Source organism: Rutilus rutilus (assembly GCF_951802725.1).
Source record: "Rutilus rutilus genome assembly, chromosome: 2".
Taxonomy (NCBI): Eukaryota; Metazoa; Chordata; class Actinopteri; order Cypriniformes; family Leuciscidae; genus Rutilus; species Rutilus rutilus.
In genome coordinates this window covers 44352226-44362482 of record NC_140210.1, presented here as the reverse complement: position 1 = coordinate 44362482, position 10257 = coordinate 44352226, and the positions used below count along the sequence as shown (strand labels likewise).

Genomic DNA, 10257 nt, shown 5'->3' with positions numbered 1-10257 from the left:
TTGAACTGCTACTATACTTAGACACACAGAGACCTCAAGAATCAGCGTATGAATCTCAACAACGGTGACATAATGTATGCTGGGAGTTATACCATAGTATAAAACTCATCCATGGTTCCCAGCATGCATTACAATTTATATATATATATATATGCACAAACACACACATACCAGTTATTTGTGATAAATAACGGTAATGTTATGAGTCTAGATAAAAAAAAAAAAAATTATTTGGCTATTGTCACAATTATGTTCTGTCTTGTCTGCACCTGTTCTCATTAGTCTCTATGGTTTCCAATTAGTTAAGTCTTGTCAGCCGTTCCTTGTTTAGTCTGCTTGTGTATTTGTAATGGGCCATGTTTGGATCTTCCAACAGGACAATGATCCAAAACAAACTCAAAATCAACACAAAAATGTGTCAATGAGCACAAAATGAAGCTTCAGCCTTGGCTGTCCCAGTACCCTGACCTGAACCATATAGAAAATGAGTGGGATGAACTGAAGAGAAGAGGCGCCAACATGGATCTGGAGAGATTCTGTATGGAGGAATGATCTCTGATCTCCTGTCAGGTGTTCTCCAACCTCATCAGGCATTATAGGAGAAGACTCAGAGCTGTTATCTTGGCAAAAGGAGATTGCAAAAAGGGTGCCAATATTTGTGGCCAACATGTTTTGGAGAAAACCATTAATTTCATAATGTGATTTCCCCAGCACTTTCAATTCTTTTACTTTAATGAAAGGTTCAATTTTTGCACATTTTTTGAATGAAAGATCAAAAGGATAAACAATGCAGTTATTTTTTACAGCCATTTTTGATTATATTTACCAAGGGTGCCATTAATTCTGACCACAACTGTACATGCAGAATACCTTCAACCAAGCCAGCGTCATTGAAATACCATGCTTTATTGTCAGATAATCTTAATCGGATACAACAAATCTTGTTTTTTTAAGGATTGTTGAGAAAAAATTAGGCTTTGCAGAAGAAGAACATTTAATCAAATAAGCAAAACTCTGAAGTAAACATATGGATCGTACAAAAATGGCAACAAGTAGTAAGATGTGCAATTAATTTATAATGAACTTTGCAGGATCTTGTATTGTTATCAATAAGAAAAGAGATATCATATTCAGTATCAATATATATATTTGCATAAATAAGGAAAGAGAAACCCACGTCATTACATTTTTTTTTTTTACATTAGGAAGTCCAGTAATGTCCAAAAGATGATGCCTGTAAAGTTTTTCTTTTGGTCGTTCAGATTTTCTTTGCTTCAGAACCAGTTACATGCGTCTGTACACATGGACGAGGCTTTTACAGCTTGGACAGTGATGCTCTACGTCCTTGCAGGCATTCACACAGAAAGGAATCAAACAACATGGCCAGATCCTGGACAGAAAAAGATAAGTGTGTTAAAAATGTAATTTTCTTTTCTCCTGGTATACCTTTGTGGTTAGTGGGTCATCATTAATTCAATCAGCAACGAAGTAGAGATCCCAGTCAACACGTTGATCTCACAGTGATCTCTCCATATGACCACAATGTGAGTTCACAGTGAGCTAAAAGTGTAACCTCACAGCGCACTCGCTGTGTGCTCATTTTATGGCCACAATATGAGGTCACCCCAGCTATAAATGTTATTGGATTTGAACATTTTAGTTGAAAATGAAAATTAGGTTGAAGTCTAAACATTTGATGTCAGGCTCCAACTTCATTAAACAACTCCACAAACAGCATTACCAGCTTCACTTATTACTAACCAGACTGACTTTATTTCTGTCAGACATCTACAAAAGTTTTTATTGAGGTTTAACTCTAATGTGTTTCATTTGAAGTCACCATAACAGTGAATAGTGTTTCCATTAGTTGGGCTCTTAACTCTTATTATCTCTTTTATCTTTTATGGCCGCTGTGACAGTGTGTTTGTCAAACACATTTGCAGCAGCAAAGAAAGCTAAAGTGAAATGAGATCAGGTGATGATGGTTTTATAATGGTGCAGAGAAAAGCGCTATATAAATTTAATGAATGAATCATGAAATAGACTGCTTCACTGAGGTAATTTGAATCTAACAACTGTGTTGTACCAATAATATATTCTCATTACAAACCCTGTGTTACTGCAGCATGAGGTCCAACAATATTATAACAATCAGTTAGAAGATTTTAACAAACATGAACATGAAATATTAATCCACGGTGACACACAGAGATATCAAAAATCAGCACATGAATCTCAACAAGGGTGACAATATATATATATATTTTTTAGATAAACAGATTAATTCATAACATCACTGAAAAGCTACTAAATGTCACAAAAAAAAACAACAGCAAAAAATAAAAGCACATATTTAGAATTAAAATAATAGGACAATTCAGCTGCATAATTTATTCATGTTGCAATGCATGCTGGGAGTTTTGTACAATGATGGTACCCAGCATGCATTGCAGCAAGGTACTTTAGATTGTCACCATTGTTGAGATTCATACGTTGATTATTGATGTCTGTGTTTGTTATCAAACAGCAATTTTTCGTGCTCATGTTTGTTAAAATCTTCTAATTGATTGTTATAATATTGCTGGACCACATGCTGCAGTAACACAGGGTTTGTAATGAGAGTATATTATTGATACAACACAATTGTTAGATTCAAATTACCTCAGTGAAACAGGTTACTTCATGATGATTATAAAACCATCAACAGGTAACCATCATCACCTGATCTCGTTTCACTTTAACTTTCTTTGCTGCTGCAAATGTGTTTGACAAACACACTGTCACAGCTGCCAAAAAAGATAAAAGATATAATACGAGTTAAGAGCCCAACTAATGGAAACACTAATCACTGTTATGGTGACTTCAAATGAAACACATTAGAGTTAAACCTCTGTTAATTCTCAATAAAAACTTCTGTAGAAATAAAGTCAGTCTGGTTAGTAATAAGTGAAGCTGGTAATGCTGTTTGTGGAGTTGTTTAATCCTCCTCTGCTGAGATCTTCACAGATGTCTTCTTTTCTCTTCAGTTGATTTCATCTGAGGCTGTGGCTGAAGTCAGTTGTAGTTCTTGTGTTTCTGCTCGTCTCTTTTTTTCTGTTCTCTTCTTTCTTTCAGTGATTCTTTTTGTTAACAGGCTGAGATGACTTCATATTTAATATACACAGATTTTGTGGCTCAGATAAGGTCCAGTTCTGGTTTATTTCTTTGCTCTTGGCTGAGATGTGGCATTGCTATGGCCTGCTTGTGGCCCAGATTTGGCAAACAGGAGTGGCCCACCCAAGTGCCGTAATTCCACGCTGCATGTGGGCCAGATCATCTTTCCACGTGTGCCAGATGTGGGCCGGATCTGGGCCGACACAATGTTGCTATGTTGGTATTGTGGTCACAGTTTGAGCACACAGTGAGAGCGCTGTGAGGTTACACTTTTAGATCACTGTGAACTCAGATTGCTGACGGTGTGACCACATGGTGACATCACTGTGAGATCAAAGTGTTGACTGGGATTTCTTTCTCTCCATTGACAGTCTACACAACTAATACTTTGACGTTTCAAGAAGTTCATAAAGAGATCGAAAAAAATAATCCAGATGGATTGAGCAAGTTAGTCCAAAATGTTCTGAAGAGACACGATCACTTTATATGATGAGCATATTGAATTTAGGCTCCGACTTCATTAAAAATATCTTCATTTGTTTTCCGAAGATGAATGAAAGTCTTACGGGTTTGAAACGACATAAGGGTGAGAAATTAATGACAGAAGTTAAATAAACCCTTTAAACGGGTAATTCATCGCTAGAAAAATTTGCTTTCAATAAAATGTGGCTGCCTATACAGTAGAAAGGCGAAAACGTTTTTGCTACCTGAATAGGGGAAACTTTTTCCAAATAGGTAGGAAAACTTCAACACCCATAATGCACTGGGCATATAAGTGTCCAAGGCCACTCCCACCAGTCTGCTATGGATACGCCTGACCAGAGTCAAATACCGCCTTGCTTTAGAAGGAAATAGTTATTTGCAAACTTTTAGTTATAATTGTGCCGACTTGTGTTGAATTCAAATAGTACATATTTAGCGAGGGTGAGTTACTTTCGGTTTCCAGTGAAGGATCCAGTGCATTTTAGACAGTGGCTAAAGGCTGCAAAGAATCATAAATATGGAGAGAACGCCCAATGAAAAATCTGGAAAACCTGAGTTTGTAGTAGTCAACATTTCAAACTGGATGATGACGACAATGAACACATTGTTTTATGTCAAACGGAGAGAAAAAACTGAAAGAAACTACCCTTCTGTCATTTCTACCCAACCCCACGAAGTACGCCGTCACGTATAGGTTAGAAAGCTGTTGCTGTAGTGATACATTTTTTACCATAATGCTGTTAATAATATCACTAAACAAATTTAATGATAAACCTACACTGTAAAATCCAACAGTTGCTCTAACTCACACTTTTTAGTTAACTTAATTCCCGTTCCCGATGATTCCTATTCACACGGATCGGCAAACAACTAAAAACGCTGTATTATGTATGCCAGAGAAGTTACTGGCAATGTCACTTTGTAAAGAAAGACTACGTGGCTGTGCACTATGCATTCAAAGGTGCTTGCTTATAGACAAAATACGCATGTGCATGCTGTCACCCTTTTCACAGATGCACGTTTTGAAGTTTACACGGAGATGATAACGATATCGCTTTAGAAACCCGTTTTTAAAAACTTGCACTTTGAAATCTACTTCAAAGTTCACGTTCTCAGGCCACCAAAACGCTGTTGTTGTGTAAATGAACGGCCAGAATGTTCGTTCAATCAATCAATCAATCAATCAATCAATCAAATCAATCAATCAATCAATCAATCAATCAAATCAACCAATCAAATCAATCAATCAATCAATCAATCAATCAATCAATCAATCAATCAATCAATCAACCAAATCAACCAACCAACCAATCAATCAATCAATCAATCAATCAATCAATCAATCAATCAATCAATCAATCAATCAATCAATCAATCAATCAGTCAGCTTTAATAAACTTTTGTCATGCTGTAAAGAAGTACACATATTTTGATGTGTTTACTAACATACAGAACATTTAAAGGACTTGGTTAACATTGTAAATCTAGTGCGTTATTTGATATTATATTTAAAGTTAATATATTGTAAATGTACTCATTTGCAAATCCATCATTATAAATGTGTAAATACAAATATATTAAAATACATGATATACAAGTTTCAATATATGTCTGAATCAGATTTTTTGTACATGAGAATTCGATGAATACAGTTCCTTACCCTAAAATGCCAAGAGTTCCACAGATGACCCACACCATCATTCCACTGGTGTATGTCGTCTGTGTGACGACCTGCTGCTGGCAGTAAGGACATTTCATCTGCCCAGGAGTTTCAGTCAGATTTGGTGGAATAATCACCACTGTGGCTACATATGCAGAAAAAAAAGGTAGTACTGATTAAAATTATTACTAATATGATCATAAACCTCCAGAATAGTATCCTGTACAGGTGCATCATGTGCATGCTGTAAATGTCTAGTGTTTGAGCCTATAAGTCTTAGTCTTAAGCTCACGCTGGGCAGGTGCAGACTGGACCATCTGAGTGACGGTGGACATGGCGGGCTGTTGGTTGTAAATTACCGCTGGAGCTGAAAAAGAAAACAAACAGAACCAGAAATTCCTTCAAATTTGAGATAAGGGAAATATTATCCTGTAAACTTTTGCTTTTCATTTTTTAGTCTTATTGAAGCATCCTGCCCAGCCAGCAATGACATGTGGGGCCCAGATGAGGGCTTCATGGGCGTCAAATGTGGGCCCCATTATGGGCTTGCACCCGGGATCCACATTGGGGCAAGCCGTGGAAGCCCAGACGTACTAAAAGTGGGACATGTCAGACCCATTTGGGCTCCACATGTCATTGCTGGCTGGGTGGTGACTATCATGACTTGAAATGTATTGAGTCACAATTACACTAAAAAATTAAATCGTAAAAAAACGGTCAATGACTGTCAGCTGCGGCTGTCAAACAAAAACCGTAAAAATAAAGTAAATTATCCTAATTTAAATAAGTGCAAAATACTTTTACAGAAATCTTCATAAATCTTTTTTAACAGAAACACACAGTTAAAACACAGTTATTTCACATTTATTTTCTGATTTTTTTTTTTTATTATATGCATGATTTGTTGTGACTATATGTCACTGCATCAGCAACTACACAGTTACTGTCAGTTAAATAAAGCAACATGCAGCATTTCATCAGTGTTTCTCTGCTCATCCTGGACTGAAGCTCAGGCTCTACTCTTCAACACAATGGTGACACACGAAACACACCATACAGAAACACTTTAAACCCCAACAGAACATTAAACACTATCAGGATCTCAGCATCTTCACTTATTACAATCCAGACTTTATTTCTTTCATACTAACATTCTTATTGAGAATTAACAGAGGTTTAGAAGTTGAAGTTTTATTGAAAAGTATAAAGTTTGATGTCACCATGATGGAGATCAGTGTTTGCTTTAGTTGAGCTCTTGACCTTTTAATGTTTAACTTTAATGTTTCTCTGGCTGTTTTAACTGTGTATTTGATACACATTTGTTTTAGCGATAAATGCAGAAGAAACCATCAGATGATATTGATCATTCATTGATGGTGTTATAATCATCATATGAGGATCTGATTCCCTGATGTGTCAGTCAAATCTCTGAATATGTTAGCTTAGATTACATAATATGTAGATGGAGGTTAGTTTTATACAAAGTCTACAATAATGTCATAATTTTTCACACAACCCATGTCATATTGTTGCATCAGTATTATAACAGTCTGAAATTAAAAAAATATATATATGTATTGTACAGAAAAAGTTTTGAGCTGGTTCATTTTTTTTGTAGTATAGACATCAAGAATCAACATATGAATCTCAACAATGGTGACAACCAACAAAGCCTTTTTGTGACTTTATAGTAGGTCAGATTTTTTTTTTCATTGTTACCATTGTTGCGATTCATACGTTGATTATTGATGTCTGAGTGAGTCTACATGATCCTGTCAAAACATCTTCTGTATAATGACTTCATAAAATCTGAGCATCACAGCACTGCAAGATCTTCTATAGCAGTTTTATAATGCAAACTGAACAACTAATATTTAATTACTTAATCAGATATTTCACTTCTGGTGGTATTAATAAAGCAGGACACTACATGATGACTACTATCACTAAAAAGTGACCAACATCATCTGATCTGATCTGATTTTCTCTTGGATTCCTGCAATAGCAAATATGCATCAAAGACACACAGTTAAAGCAGCCAGAGAAACATTAAAGTTAAACACTAAAAGGTCAAGAGCCCAACTAAAACAAACACTAATCTCCATCATGGTGACATCAAACTTTATTATTTTCAATAAAACTTCAACTTCTAAACCTCTGTTAATTCTCAATAAGAATGTTAGTATGAAAGAAATAAAGTCTGGATTGTAATAAGTGAAGATGCTGAGATCCTGAGAGATCTGGTAGTGTTTAATGTTCTGTTGGGGTTTAAAGTGTTTCTGTATGGTGTGTTTCGTGTGTCACCATTGTGTTGAAGAGTAGAGCCTGAGCTTCAGTCCAGAATGAGCAGAGAAACACTGATGAAATGCTGCATGTTGCTTTATTTAACAGACAGTAACTGTGTAGTTGCTGATGCAGTGACATATAGTCACAACAAATCATGCATATAATTACCTGCATGTTTTTCAGTAAAAAAAAATCAGAAAATAAATGTGAAATAACTGTGTTTTAACTGTGTGTTTCTGTTAAAAAAGATTTATGAAGATTTATGTTAAAGTATTTTGCACTTATTTAAATTAGGATATTTTACTTTATTTTTACGGTTTTTGTTTGACAGCCGCAGCTGACAGTCATTGACCGTTTTTTTTACGATTTAATTTTTTACAGTGTAATTGTGACTCAATACATTTCAAGTCACGCTAGTCACCACCCAGCCAGCAATGACATGTGGAGCCCAAATGGGTCTGACATGTCCCACTTTTAGTACATCTGGGCTTCCACGGCTTGCCCCAATGTGGATCCCGGGTGCAAGCCCATAATGGGGCCCACATTTGACGCCCATGAAGCCCTCATCTGGGCCCCACATGTCATTGCTGGCTGGGTGGATGGCGGTTAAACAGAGAGTCTCATAAATCAAGACATCGACACTCATCAACGGAAGGCATACTTGAAGAATGGACTGTTTGAGTTACGGTGGATGAAGACATGGCCTGTGGTGCTGTGAAACAAAACATGAGTTTTATAAATCAGAACTGACAAGGCCCAAGTTTCCCCAAGTTCAGATCTGCATTTGGAGATTCTTCATTGTTTTTGGGGTCATATCTATGGAAGCTAATTTCCACCACATAAGAAAAAAAGCCAATGTTGGTGAAAATTGGACAACACTTCTAGGATGAGTTCGAAAAAGTAATTTTTTATTCATCATTCAAAATGCCAGAAGAATTTTAATGCAGGAAAATTACATCATAGGGTGCAAATTTGCACAGTTGGTGTCGCTAGAGGGATTGAGGTAGAGACTATGAATATGTCATGTTTTTATGACTTTTTCCTTAATGTTTAGAAAGTATCGGCAGTGTTTTGGAATGCTGTAGGACTTGATACTTATAGTGACATGCAGAGACGTTCAAGTTTCCCTCTAAACATCAGCTCTCACCCATGACAGAGGACTGGACTGTTTGGGATACGCTGGATGACATGACTGACGTCTGTTGGGGCGGTGGATTGTATACAGTGCAAAATGCACTGCAAAAAAGATCATTATTGAAGCACTGTGGTTAGCTACCAATGACCAGTAGTCTCTGAACTGAATATCAGAATGAGGGTCCACTGACCTGGTTGGGTTTGATAGGAAACCTGCTGTTGCTGGTTAGGAAAGTTGGTCTGGACCATTTGCTGTCCAGGATATGGAGGGGGGAACTGTCCTTTATCCATAATCAACAATCTGAGAGTGAGAAAAACATAAGTGCTTTAATGGTGTGTTGTAAAGGTTTTACATACAACACTGGCAAAGCAACAATAAAAAAAACAAATAGACTGACTGCTGCCTTTGAAATCACAAATCAGTAAGTAATGAAGTGGTTGGATTGTACAGATTCTTGTGTTTGCATCAATCAGTTGTTCACAGTGATGAATCACATAGCATTTTTAGGCAAATGGATCAAAAATACTTTCGAAATCAAACAGGTTTGGCATACTTCCTGGGTTCACCTGGTCGTGCTATTGAGGTGAACAGGAATGCCAACAGACAGCTTTTGCCATGTACCTGTGGTTAATGTACCATGTTACAATCAAAGCAGTGATTGGTTGGGCATTCAGATATGTAGTTTGCTGCACCTTCGAACAGCAGCACTAACATTTGTTTTTTAGTGGACATTAAGTATCAACTTGATCCGCTAATGCTTCACAATACCTTTTGTCTTCATTTTTAACAATATATATATTAAATCATTATTATATAGTATAACTTTATTTATTTAAAACCTGAAAACTATTTTTTACTAAAAATATTGATATATTTTAGAGTCTTCTTTCAAATGCAACTTGTTTTGATATTTTGCATCTAATGTCATGACTTTGCTATTCTCTTTTAAGTGTGACTTACATTTATTCATTTAGCTGACGCTTTTATCCAAAGCGACTTACAATTGCTATATATGTCAGAGGTCGCACGCCTCTGGAGCAACTAGGAGTTAAGTGTCTTGCTCAGGGACACATTGGTGTCTCACAGTGGATTCGAACCCGGGTCTCTCACACCAAAGGCATGTGTCTTATCCATTGCGCCACACCACCCCGGTGTGTTCATCATTGTCTAACCGTGTTATCATGAAATCTGATTTCCTGAAAGAAGATCTCTTGATCAGCCAGTTTGACAACATTTTATCTTTCAGGAGTTCATGTTTAGAGTGGCAGATGAGTCAGCGGAATATGTTTTCGGAAAAAGTGATAGAATCTACACTGTAAAACCTAACAGTAATATGTACTAAATTGAATTGAGTTCACTGCACTCAAATATTAACGAAACTTGTGTGGACACAATGACTGAAACGGAACTCAAACTGAATGAGCTATAGAACATTTCTAGATCCCTGAATGTTAATCGAATAATAATTGTATAATCAAGTGATTAATTAAGTGATGATTGAGCATTAGTGATGAACAACTGCTGTTAACAAACAAGATCA

At 36.4% G+C, this 10257-nt stretch overlaps 1 protein-coding gene across 3 annotated transcripts in view; it reads right to left on the bottom strand.

Moving 5' to 3' along the window:
* Window positions 1–711: 711 nt before the first annotated feature.
* Window positions 712–10257, bottom strand: part of LOC311286580 (lipopolysaccharide-induced tumor necrosis factor-alpha factor homolog) — a 31498-nt gene continuing 21952 nt past the window's right edge. For 2 of the 3 annotated variants that reach the window (XM_084402809.1, XM_084402810.1), the window contains 4 exons: window positions 8908–9017; window positions 5589–5663; window positions 5297–5441; window positions 712–1390 (listed from right to left, as the gene is read on the bottom strand). In XM_084402809.1, coding sequence (XP_084258935.1) covers window positions 1285–1390; window positions 5297–5441; window positions 5589–5663; window positions 8908–9017 — 436 coding nt within the window. In that variant the 3' untranslated portion in view covers window positions 712–1284. Of the gene's footprint in view, window positions 1391–5296; window positions 5442–5588; window positions 5664–8243; window positions 8295–8907; window positions 9018–10257 lie in introns of all 3 variants that reach the window. The other variant, XM_084402808.1, reaches the window with a different exon arrangement.